We start from the raw sequence: 12,113 nt of genomic DNA, 5'->3' as shown, positions 1-12,113 counted from the left end.
CTAACTTTTCATTGTTTGAGAAACGCATTACAAAATGTCAATTCCAACGTGCATGCTACAACTATGACTACTAAGTATTTGTTGTACTTTTTATTAGTCTTGAGAATTATATTTTTCCTATATAAGCAATTTGCTTGTACAAATGGACAAACAATCTTATAAACATAGCAACAAGCCATTAACATTGCAAAGAGTCGGATCATCAAATTCTCACATTTGAATCCAATAATGAAGAACTACTTGCTCTTCCTGGCGGCATTGCTAGTCGGTGGAGTCGCGGCTGAGTTTAATTACGGGGACGCCCTCGACAAGAGCTTCATGTTCTTCGAGGCGCAAAGGTCAGGAAAATTACCAACCAACCGACGAGTCAAGTGGCGTGGAAACTCGGGACTAAAGGACGGATTGGCTCAAGGGGTAAGAAACAGATATATCATCATAATACAAGATAATAACAAACGTTACATTTTTTCAATTTAGTCCTCGTAGTCATTTATATGACTCTTTTGTACTATTGTTTTTCAATTGCCCCTGATGATTGTGTAAACTACCAAATAATATTGAAGACCCTGATGATCTAATCATCACTATTGTGATTGTGTAGGCGAACTTGGTGGGAGGGTATTATGATGCAGGAGATCATGTGAAATTCGGATTACCAATGGCATTCACAGCCACAATGCTTTCATGGGGAGTCATTGAGTTCCGAAAAGAGATGACCAATCTCAACCAAATGGGACAAGCTCTTTGGTCCATCAGATGGGCCACAGACTACTTCATCAAGGCTCACCCACAACCTAATATCCTCTGGGCACAGGTAACCAATCAAATTTTAAAACACCAAAATAAAAAAATAAAAAAATAAAAAATAAAAAAGTTGTCTAAAAATCGTGGTCCGTGTCTCAGGTGGGCGACGGAGATTCGGATCATTATTGCTGGCAAAGACCCGAGGACATGACAACCTCTCGAACGGCTTACAAGCTTGACGAGAACCATCCCGGGTCTGACCTCGCCGGAGAAACCGCGGCGGCTCTGGCCTCGGCCTCCATAGCCTTCAAGCCCTACAACTCCTCGTACTCGGATCTCCTATTGGACCATGCCAAACAGCTTTTCACCTTTGCCGATCGTTACAGAGGCCTCTACGACGACTCCATCGGCAATGCCCAGGAGTTCTATCCCTCCTCCGGCTACGCGGTATAAAGAAAACTTAAGCCACAAGCAACAGAACGTGTGTTACTTGAACCCCAAGCAACCAACAAACAATTAACGGTAACATTTGTGAATATAGGACGAGCTTTTGTGGGCAGCGGCGTGGCTACACAGGGCAACCGGGGACGATTATTACTTGAAGTATGTGGTGAATAACGCGGTGGGCATGGGAGGGACGGGATGGGCTATGAAGGAGTTCTCTTGGGACACCAAGTACGCCGGAATTCAAGTCCTTCTCTCAAAGGTAACTTCACTTTTTAATCTTGTCCTTTCTTGAGGAACAAGTTAGGGTTTAACACTTTGTCTTTGGGCAGGTATTGTTGGAGGGAAAAGGCGGTCCGTACACGGCCACGCTGAAGCAATACCAAGCCAAAGCCAACTACTTTGCTTGTGCCTGTCTCCAGAAGAACGACGGTTACAACGCTTACATGACTCCTGGTACGTCACAATTCACTAACATGGTTTTAACCGGTGAATTCAAATTAAAAACTTGTAGGCTAATCTTAACCGAATTAACGAAAGGTCATATTTTTTTATCGTTATGAACCAGGCGGTTTAATGTACGTGCGTCAATGGAACAACATGCAATACGTGTCGTCCGCGGCTTTTCTAATGGCCGTGTACTCAGACTATCTGTCGGACTCAAACGCGAAACTCGCTTGCCCCGACGGCCAAGTCCAGCCTCAAGAGCTTTTCAAATTCGCCAAGTCGCAAGCCGACTATATCTTGGGCAAGAATCCGAAATCCATGAGCTACTTAGTCGGGTACGGCCCAAAATACCCGACGCGCATACACCACCGCGGCTCCTCGATCCCCTCTGTCTACTCCTCCAACGCTCTTGTCGGGTGCGTCCAAGGCTTCGACTCGTGGTACCGCCGCGTCGAGCCAAACCCAAACGTGGCATACGGAGCCCTCGTGGGCGGGCCCGGCAAGAACGACGACTACTCAGACGACAGGACCGATTACGAGCAAACCGAGCCCACAACCACCGCTTGCGCTCCTCTCATAGGACTCTTCTCCAAGCTCCAAGTCGCCGTTCATGGAAACACCCCAAGTGAGTAGTTTTCGACTTTCGATTCAAAAGGACATAAATACCGGTTTTCAAGTTGAGAATTCCACGTGTTAGGCGTATTTGCTGATTCCATTTTGTTTTTAACTTCCAGGTTCTTACCGTAGAGAAGCTCCAGTTTCTAAGCCGACACCGAAGGGCTACGAACAAGAAAAGAAGACAACACCGAAACCAACATCATCAAGTAGTCCGGATTCAGGTTAGCAACCGACCATCTCTACTTTACATTCACTGAGAAAGAAACATTATTATTAGAGATGAGCTAACATACATGTCTCTGTGGATATATAAATATGTTATCAGGAGACAAACCCGTGAAGTTCATTCACTCGATAACCCACACGTGGAAGATGAAAGGCAAGACGTTGTACAAGCACAAGGTGGTGATAAAGAACACTTCGAACAAGACGATAAAGGGTCTCAAGTTGAGAGTGGATGAGCTCACAGGGTCTCTGTGGGGACTCACTACTCGGTCTGGGTACGGAGCAAAGAACACGTATGAGCTTCCTGAATGGATCAAAGCCTTGAAGCCAGGCCAGCAATACAGCTTCGTGTACGTCCAAGGAGGACCTCAGGCCAAAGTCTCTGTTCTCAGCTACCACTACTAGCCAATCACTCTTGAGAGACTAACACAAAAGAAGAGAAAGAGAAACCATTTTGTAAATGACCGATGGCTTTTTATTTTTTCCTACTCTTCCGATTTTGCTCTTCTTTATCACTTCAAAACCCAATATTTGAGTCGGATAATACACTCCTTTGATGAATATCACAAGAACGTAAAAAAACCATTCTATAACTTTATGCAAGTTACGTCACATTCACGAGGATTAGCTCATCCCTGATAAACGCAATCCTTTTTAAGAAAACCACCAAATATAACGATATTCTTAGAACACCATATATATTTCTTACTAATAATAAACTAGGAGATGAATATAACGATATTCTTAGAACACCATATATATTTCTTACTAATAATAAACTAGGAGATGAATAATCTCATGTGGTTCAGAAAAGCATATGTTTATGTTTCTGTGTCAAACTCATAATAAATAAAACAAAACAAATCCAGTCGAATCCCACCTAGACACATAAAAATGAACGCTACTACATAGAAATAAAAATAAAATAAAAAATAAAAATTACAGGGATGACATCAAATCTCAAAACTCCCTATAGCTGTTTCTCTAATCGTCTCCGAAGGTAGTCTTCTTGCCTGCAGAGCATCAAATTTCGACAGAGAGCAAAAACAATGTCTTAGATATATGCAAGAAACACAACTTAGGAAAACAAATCAAGTATATTCAAATTCATAAATAATCAAATAAAAAAATTACCCGAGAAGGTGGGCTTGTTGGGCGTACGTCCACCTCTGTTGAAACGGCCACCTCCTCCTCTGCCTCCGTCGCTGAATCGGCCGCCGCGGCCACCTCGGCCGCCGCCGCTGAACCGACCACCTCTTCCTCTGCCGCCATCTCGGCCGCCGCTGAACCTTCCTCCTCGGCCGCCACTGTCACCGAAATCCACTCTGGCCTTGGCCTCTTCCACAGTCAGATAGTGCTCGCCGATCTCCGCACCGTTCTTCTCCAACGCCTTGTTGAACGCACCAACGTCTGGGAAGTCCATGTACGCCATTCTGCAATACAAACATCCTTTAGAAAAAAAAACAAAAAAAAACACCACAGAATGTCTTCTCCTGCGTAAATCTCTTTTACGCACCCTTTAGATTCGCCGGTCTCGCGGTCTTTAGGGATGGAGATCCTCGAGATTTCTCCGCATTCACCAAAGACGTCCTGAAGCGAACTCCTGATCTGCAGATTCAAGACGGGTTGGTGGTAATGAATGAGAAACGTGCGACTATACGCGAAAATTAAATGTACAAATAGAGATCAGGCAATGGAAATGTTACATCATCCTCTCCGAGAGATGAATCGAATCCGCGGATGAAACAGGTTTTGACTCCACCGCTCTGGTTGCCTCTCGACTGGAAGCCGCCCTCTCTGGTCTGAGGGGTGTACGCACCTCTCTCCCGGGCAAGGTCGAGCTTCACATCCCGGCCCAACAGATCTTGGCCGTTCATCTTCACGGCCTGTTTTAAACATAGTTAATAATCTATTCTGCAATATATCATTTGATTTTTTTAGCTTCACAAAGAAAAAATGTATACCTCTTGGGCCTGTTCAGGAGTGGCGAATTCAATGTGACCGTAGCCCTTAAATCTGCCAGACTCAGAGTCAGTCGCAAAGCGGACATCGACAACTTCACCGACATCCTTAAAGAAATTTTCCCTGAAAAACAAAGATTAATTATTACTAGTTGAAATTTAGATTTAAATACAAGACAGGTCACGAGTCAGATCAGAGACATACACATCGGCTTGTTCAATGTTGAACGACAAATTTCCAGCAAAGAGAGTCTTTGTTCCACCGGTAGCAGGGGTGGCGGGAGCCTATATCATCGCAAGATTAAGCGACCGTTAGAATATACAATTATGAAAAGTTAATACTATAAATTAGGGAAAAACAAAGTTGGGGGAAAAACTAATTACAGCGTTCTTGTTGCTTTTAGCAGCTGGTGTGACAGCATCAGCCATTTCCACATCGGCATCCTGTTAAAAGTAAAATATGAACAGCTTTAGAACCAAACATTGAAAGGTAAAAATATATTCCACGTCAGCATATCTAGATAACATACAGGCTTCTTGGTTTTTGCAGGTGCCTTTTTGACATCTTCCTCATCAGAGGATTCATCATCGGAATCATCTTCCTCACTGCTGCTACTTTCCTTTGCAGCCTTAGTTGCCTGAAAAGATAACATAAACATAGTAATTTTCGATAAATGAACAGTCCTTAAACACTTGAATATTTGCAGCCTCAATTTGAATAAAGACTGGAAAGATCAACTCACTTCAGCTTTTCCCTTGGGCTTAGGCTCATCATCGGATTCATCTGAATCACTTTCATCATCACTCGACTCGACCTTCTTTGCAGGTTCAGCCTTCTTCGCAACAGCCTTTGGCTTTACCTGAAACGATATTAATGCATAAGAACACGAAATCGAACAGATATAAATAGATAGATGTAAAAAAGCCTATTCAACCTCTTCATCTGTAGATTCTGATTCAAACTCGCTATCATCAGAAGACTCTTCCTTCTTTGCTTTAGCAGCAGCAACAGGAGTTTTCTTAGCAGGCACTTCCTAAAAACACATCAATTCAGAGAAAGACAAAGGCTGTGTAAGAGATATGCATATACTACATCACATACAAACTGATAAAACTATGTCAGACTATAGATATAAACCTCATCTGAATCAGAATCGCTATCGTCGGAGCTGCTCTCGGCTTTCTTGGCAGGCACAACCGGAGCTTTCTTAGTTGTTTTCTACACAGAATAAACAGACCAGACTCAACATCTACAGTTTGAAACACAAGTAAGAATATTTAAAATTCTAACAAACTTTTACGAAGAAAACCCACAGTGTCTTCTTCTTCAGATGAACTGTCATCATCACTTGATTCATCAGAGCTCTCTGCAGCTTTGGCTTTGCCGTTCTTAGCAGCAACAACAGGCTTCTTAGCAACTACGGCAGGTTTCTGATAAACAAAATAATATAGTTAAAACACAGTTCATTTTGATATCATATCTGATTTAGTTTTCAAACATACAGTAATTAATAATTCAAAGCATAAACAGATGCTCACTTCATCATCAGAAGAAGAGTCGTCAGAGGAGTCAGAGTCGCTTGACACTTTTCCGTTCTTGGCAGCCGGTACTACCTTCGCCGGAGCTACCTTCTTGACAGGCTTCTGATGATCATAAACAAGATTAAGTTTATAAAATCTGCGTTTCAAAGAACCCAAAACAAACACTGAGAGTGAAAAAAAAGATTTGACCTCATCTTCAGATTCAGAAGATGAATCATCGGAACTAGATTCCTCCTTCTTCTTCTTCACAATCTTGGCCTCAACCTTCTTCTTCTGAGCAGCTTGTTCAACTGCTACGTTCTTCTTCTGCTTCTTCGTGCTCACAACCACTTTCTCAACTTCCTCCTCTGCTTGCCTCTTGTTACCTTTTTCACATACACGTTTCAGAAAATAAATAACAAAGTACAACAAAATTACAAAAGAAAAACCTAAAAAAATTAAGGACCTAAAAGACTACAAATTAAAGTGTCGGCGAAAGATTTATAACAAAATACGAACAGAAGATAGTACCTTTCTTGGTCGCCGGAGCCGCAACCTGAGTCGAGCGATCGAACGGATAAAAAGATTAAAACACATAACAGACAGAGACGAACAAAACAAAACGGAAAAACGAAGAACGTACCTTGGTGCCTGACTGCTTGCTAGTCTTGGTCATTTCAAAAGAGGCCTAGGGTTTATCGGAGGCGAAAAGTTGAGAGTAAGAAAGAAATGGAACTCTAAAGCCTCCGCAAAACCCTAAGAGGATTTATATAAAGAGATTTTAGGGTTTATGAGTTGCGGTGGGCAGAGAAAAAAGGAGAGGGCTTTTAGGTTAATAGAATTCGCGTTCTATTTATAATACGGCTTCAAATATTTAGGGTTCGGAAATGTGAAAACTCTCTCAAGTGCGAACTCTCTAATTTGGCACGTACGCAACTGCCACCACTACATATTTCCCATGTCGCCTCAATCTTAAAACGACATGTCGTCTGGCCCACTGGGTATTCACGAACACTTTGTAGTAAATGGGCATTTTAGGCCCTCTTTTCCTCTTGGACTTTCTCCCCCGTGAAAAATTAAAATTAAAATTACAAGGCTAACGTTTTTTTAGGCTTTCTTTCCAAAATATATGTGATTTAAAATTATATCCAAAATATTGTTTTTAATTATTTATGCCGATTAAATTTTTCGGTATACAATTTTCAATACATATTATAATTTCGAGTTTCTTTGCACCCTCCGTAGATGATGAGACATAAGAGGAACAAAACTATCCTTAGTGAAAAAACGAGACATAAGTACGCAAGTAACAATGTTTTGCACGAATATCACTCAACACCCATTTAGCCCCCCCACCACAAATGGTTGAAAGAGGTGTAACTCAATTGCGATTAATACTTTGTCGATTCGAAAGACACGTGTGTAGAAGATTCGATTCAGCTGGAAGAGGTGTAACTCAACTGCGATGAGTGCTTTGTCTATCCGACACACGATGTTTCTAATACACATTGTGGTTTCTCTAGCGTCACAATAGAATAGGATGAGACATAAACTCGGTAGCATGAAAGTGATATAATATGACATTTGAAAGCTCAATTGTAATAAATGTTTACTTCAAGTCCATATTCAATTCAACACTACCATATATACGTATATTTAGACACAAAACAAAACAAACTCAACTAATCATGTCTGTTTAGATGTGATAATTTTGGTTTGATCGGATCAATCATTTTGTTAATTTTGAATCAATATAGATGCAACTTATCGCATCTAATTCAAAATTTGATACGCTATGTAAACGACAATTTTGGTCCTTTTAATATTCCACGCTTCTATTTTTTTTACTATGGGTAGTTATTTTTTACTATAAATAAAAATGTAAACAATAAATTCATCTAAATAGAGTCCGAGAGTAATTATATTATATATATATATATATATATATATATTTGTAGTGTAACCGTAAACAAAATTAATTTTTTCGATAAATACTTTAGCAGGCGACTATTACTTTAGAAAATAACAGTATAACACTAACACATAACTTTAACAATAATTAAACTTAATGGAGTTTTTTTTTTAATTTATAAACATTTGCCTATATTTGTTCTATGTACAATCAAGGGAAACAAATAGCATAGGGAAAAAAAAACACACACACCCACTCCGAAGCACAAAAATATTGCAAGCAAGCAACAACCTATACACCTTTTTTCTTCTTCTTCTTCTTCTTCTTCTTCTTAATCAGCCTTCACAACATCACATCACAGAGCAAACAGAGCAAACAATTTTAACCACTAAACGATATCATAACCAATCAAGAACTGATAATATATACAAGGCCAAAAACAATGTGAAATAAATAAATTGAAAGAAGAGATATGATATAAAGACTAAGAAGAGGAACAAGTCTCTCCAGCAAAGCCGAGGCGAGCCAATTTGGTATCATAAACAACCCTCTGATTCTTCTGCTGGTAATTCCCTATTATCCCAATCTCGTACTCGTACGACAGACTCGCCAGAGCCAGACAAACCTGCGACGCGTCGTTTCTGACCATGTACATCATCCCCGTCGTGTCGATGTCCAGCTCAGCACCGCCCTCGAACGTCATCCTCATCGCCGGTACGCTCACTTCCTCGAACCCACTCAGGTCGAAACACGTGTCCAGTATCGAAAACCCAGGCGCTTCAGGATAACCGTTGAATTGCTTCACGAACTCTGCTTTCACCGCCTTGTACATTGAAGGAGCTAGCCTCGATATCACCTAAACACAATTATTTTACACATTACATTTATCTATTTATTTTATTATAAAAAAAGAGTGACGTAGTTAAATAGTTATGAATTTTCAAAATAGCAAAAGTTTGTCCTTCATAGAGTGAAATAGTCAAAATGTGTAGGAAGTTGGTTTAAAAAAAATGATCTAAGATTAATTTTCTTGAAAGTAATAAATTGTTTATAATAATCGTAAAAAAATTTAATCCTGGCTGTGAACAAAATTTTGAAAACGTAAATTTTGTTATTTTAATGAGAAGTTGAAACATTAATTATTTTGCTAAACATTAAATTTCAAATGACTATTTATACAAATTTTCAAAAAAAAAAAAAAATTACATTGCTAATATGGCTATCGAGAGACATATATACTCTAGTTTGACAAATACAGCTACGATTTTGACCGCATAGTTGTCGTCATAATGATGATCGCATAGTTGTCCATTAAAATGTCAACGTTTACTTTTTTACTTTTATATAGTATAGCATATATATTTTCTTAAGGTGATATATAGTAGCATATAATAATAAAGATAGACATCTTTCAAAAAATATATATAAATAATTAACGAAAGTCAAATTCAGACTAATAAAATGTGGAATATCTGAATTTCTATACCAATTAAAATTGGCATAGAAATAAAAGAAAGAAAAAAAAAACTCACCGTTCCGGAGTCAATTAGAATAGAAAAGGCGGTAGCCGAGGTGGAGACACGGGCATCGCCAATGCTGATTCCGGTGAGATTGAGAAAGTAAAAAGTGGGAAGTTGCGGGTTTGAAATCATTGGAGTGTAAGAGATTGGAGTCGAGTTTGCATAGGCCGAGGAGTCAAAGCCCATTACCAACGAGCCCAACGCTCCAGCCTGAGCCGGAGGCAAGCAATAAGAGAAGACTCCCCCGAACACGGACTCGGATTGGGCCACCAACGATAACCCGCTCCTCCCGAGGCCCATAAGCCCAGACGCTCCTCCGAACAAGCCCTTGTTGGCTCGCCCGCAACCAAACACAAAACCCTCCACCGTGGGCCCCGGGGAAACCCCCATGCCCAAAGTCTCCATCCCAAGGTCGCCTCTCGTGCGGGACCCGTCTCCGTACCCTACGTCGTACCTAGAGATTTAGAGAAAAAGCACAAGATTTTAAAATTAATTTTTTTTATCACGATAGTGTCAAAAAATTAGAATATAAATATTCATGCATCCCAAACTAATTGTATTACATTGTGATTCTACGATGTATAAGCTAATCACAAAAAGGGTCATATAGGGCTAAACACATTAATTTTGAAGCTATTTGATCCAACAAGTCAAATTTTTCGGATGAGATCATTTCAATTACCATTTAAAAAAAAAAATTGACCAAAATTTATTAATTTCAAAACTATGAGTAAGTTTGTCAATAAATACAACTGTGTTTATTGACAAATTTGATCATAATTTTGGAATTATAAAAAAAATTAATGGATTTTGGTCCAATTTTTTTTTAATAATCATAGTTTTGGAACTATCCCTTTTCAAATTCATGATGGGTTGAGTTAAATTTCACTTGTGTTATTGATCATAGCTTTCAAATCTTCAAATGAAATAATGAGCACGTAGTAGGAGGTTTAAAAATAAAACAAGATAAAAGGCGAATTGGATAGTAAATGACTATTATACCCTTAAGACACACCACAATAATAAAACACATGCTAATAGTACCTGCAGGTTCGGCTTGCGCAGAACCCTCGGGCCTCTTGGCAGGCCCGAGCCTCGCAGGACATGGGCCGGTAGGTTTTGGAGTGGGTCGGGTCAAAAAGAGGGTCGTTTTGGTCATAACACGAGCGGCACGGCTGGCACTGGACCCACGTGAGGTCGCTCCCGGTGTCAACAATGACCGTGACATCTCGGCCGCCCAATTGGACGGTCACGATGTAATTCAAGATCTGGAGCTTGATGCCCGAGATTAGCGGGATTCGAGTATTGTTATTTGATGGTCCCTTTGAGTCCGAGTATTGCCCGTTTGACTTTGACAATTGGTGAATAGACTTCACTCGAATGTCGTCTCGGATTAGCTGAAATTTGAGGTGTTCGTTCCAATGCTCTACGCTTTTTATGTTTTCTGACCCACGGTGTTGCATTTCCAATATTGCTACGCCATTATTTAATATTCCTACATAAATAAATGGATAAATTACACCACAGAAACCACGTTTTCAATAATTAAGCAGCAAGAAGTGCTTCATATTAATTTTGCAGTGATGATGATGTAATTATTATGTAATCATAGTAATATTAGTAAAGTGCTCATTACAATATAATCCAACAGCGTACGTAGTAAAAATTGGTCAAAATATTGAAAAGATAAAGCAAATTACTTTTGTAGATTCTAGCAGTTAAGAATAAATTATGCAAAGCAAAAAAGAGAAATGAATGGTCAACTAATTAAAGACATTTGGTAGTTAAGCTTAATGATACCATATACCAACCCATCTTTTTTTTTTCTTTCTTAATTTAAAAAAAAAAAGAATAACAAATATACATTAATATCCAGTGAACAAAAACACTCTCACCTGATTTCTTGGGGATACGAGTAGGAGAAGAAACAGGTTGGTTTTTCCAGTATCGGATATCATTGAGATTGAGGACTTTCTTAATGAGCTTCTTCTCGTGGGAATAGCAATGAACCCCGAATCCGATAGTATGCGGTGAAAAGTTGGTAGCGAGGCAAAGAAGGTAAAGCGAAAGGAAGAGATTGAACAGCCTTGTATTAATCCTCATATTCATGTCCTTTTTTTCCTGAAGATGAAGAATATAGTGAAACGATGTGAATATGTAGTGTATTGTGAGTCTGTGAGAGAGAGAAAGATAGTTTTGTGGGGGGAGAGAGAGAGAGAGAGAGAGATTGGTGGCAATTGGAGTTTGGGTTGAGAACAAAAGAGGAAGGGCTGGCTTTAGTGACCCCACCAAATTGGTGCATGAGAAATTATTGCTGATTCACGTGCATGTATATATATACACATACATATACATATATAAATATAGATGAAGAACAAGAACGAATAAAGAATAATTATAATAATATATAGGGAATGTCTAATTGTGGGTGGACAAGTTGGGTTGAGTTACATGAGTGGCTTGAACTTGGAAGATATGTAAACAAGAAAAAAAGAAAATATATCATTTCATTGGTTCGCTTGACTTACGAAGATAAGGAACGACTCACATTGCTTCACAGTCGATACATTTTTCTTTCTCTCTTTTCCTATTTAGATGGCCATGTATATACTTTTATTTCTAATAATATTACACACATATATACATAGAATGATGGCGGGAGCGCAAGAGGGTGTTTGTTTGAAAGATATTTATTTTTTATTTTGTTGTTATTATTTGTGT

The 12,113-nt window shown here is 39.4% G+C and overlaps 3 protein-coding genes across 3 annotated transcripts; 1 reads left to right on the top strand and 2 right to left on the bottom strand.

Annotated features, from left to right (window-relative positions):
* Positions 1–228: 228 nt before the first annotated feature.
* GH9C1 (glycosyl hydrolase 9C1) lies at positions 229–3,045 on the top strand. Its single transcript, XM_089626559.1, has 8 exons — positions 229–414; positions 602–814; positions 904–1,191; positions 1,286–1,450; positions 1,521–1,644; positions 1,757–2,260; positions 2,370–2,474; positions 2,579–3,045. Exons 1-8 carry the CDS (start codon positions 229–231, stop codon positions 2,881–2,883), a joined length of 1,890 nt encoding a protein of 629 aa, XP_089482685.1. The 3' UTR covers positions 2,884–3,045.
* A 174-nt stretch (positions 3,046–3,219) lies between these two features.
* Positions 3,220–6,807, bottom strand: NUC-L1 (nucleolin like 1). The gene is made up of 16 exons (XM_089624855.1): positions 6,604–6,807; positions 6,492–6,516; positions 6,171–6,346; positions 5,979–6,083; positions 5,754–5,870; positions 5,578–5,658; positions 5,375–5,473; positions 5,183–5,299; positions 4,970–5,077; positions 4,824–4,883; positions 4,645–4,724; positions 4,443–4,563; positions 4,185–4,364; positions 3,995–4,086; positions 3,613–3,911; positions 3,220–3,491 (listed from the first exon to the last, which is right to left on the bottom strand). Exons 1-16 carry the CDS (start codon positions 6,634–6,636, stop codon positions 3,463–3,465), a joined length of 1,722 nt encoding a protein of 573 aa, XP_089480981.1. The 5' UTR covers positions 6,637–6,807; the 3' UTR covers positions 3,220–3,462.
* Positions 6,808–8,008: 1,201 nt separating this feature from the next.
* On the bottom strand, positions 8,009–11,593 carry LOC149386796 (Eukaryotic aspartyl protease family protein). Its single transcript, XM_089624874.1, has 4 exons — positions 11,288–11,593; positions 10,437–10,887; positions 9,405–9,846; positions 8,009–8,728 (listed from the first exon to the last, which is right to left on the bottom strand). Exons 1-4 carry the CDS (start codon positions 11,499–11,501, stop codon positions 8,357–8,359), a joined length of 1,479 nt encoding a protein of 492 aa, XP_089481000.1. The 5' UTR covers positions 11,502–11,593; the 3' UTR covers positions 8,009–8,356.
* Between the last annotated feature and the right edge of the window lie 520 nt (positions 11,594–12,113).

Source organism: Urtica dioica, chromosome 9 (assembly GCF_054948205.1).
Source record: "Urtica dioica subsp. dioica isolate 48M chromosome 9, U.dioica_male_clone48M_v1_H2, whole genome shotgun sequence".
NCBI classification, from domain to species: domain Eukaryota; kingdom Viridiplantae; phylum Streptophyta; class Magnoliopsida; order Rosales; family Urticaceae; genus Urtica; species Urtica dioica.
The sequence above is the reverse complement of the archived record's forward strand: the minus strand, read 5'-3'. Positions and strand labels throughout refer to the sequence as shown.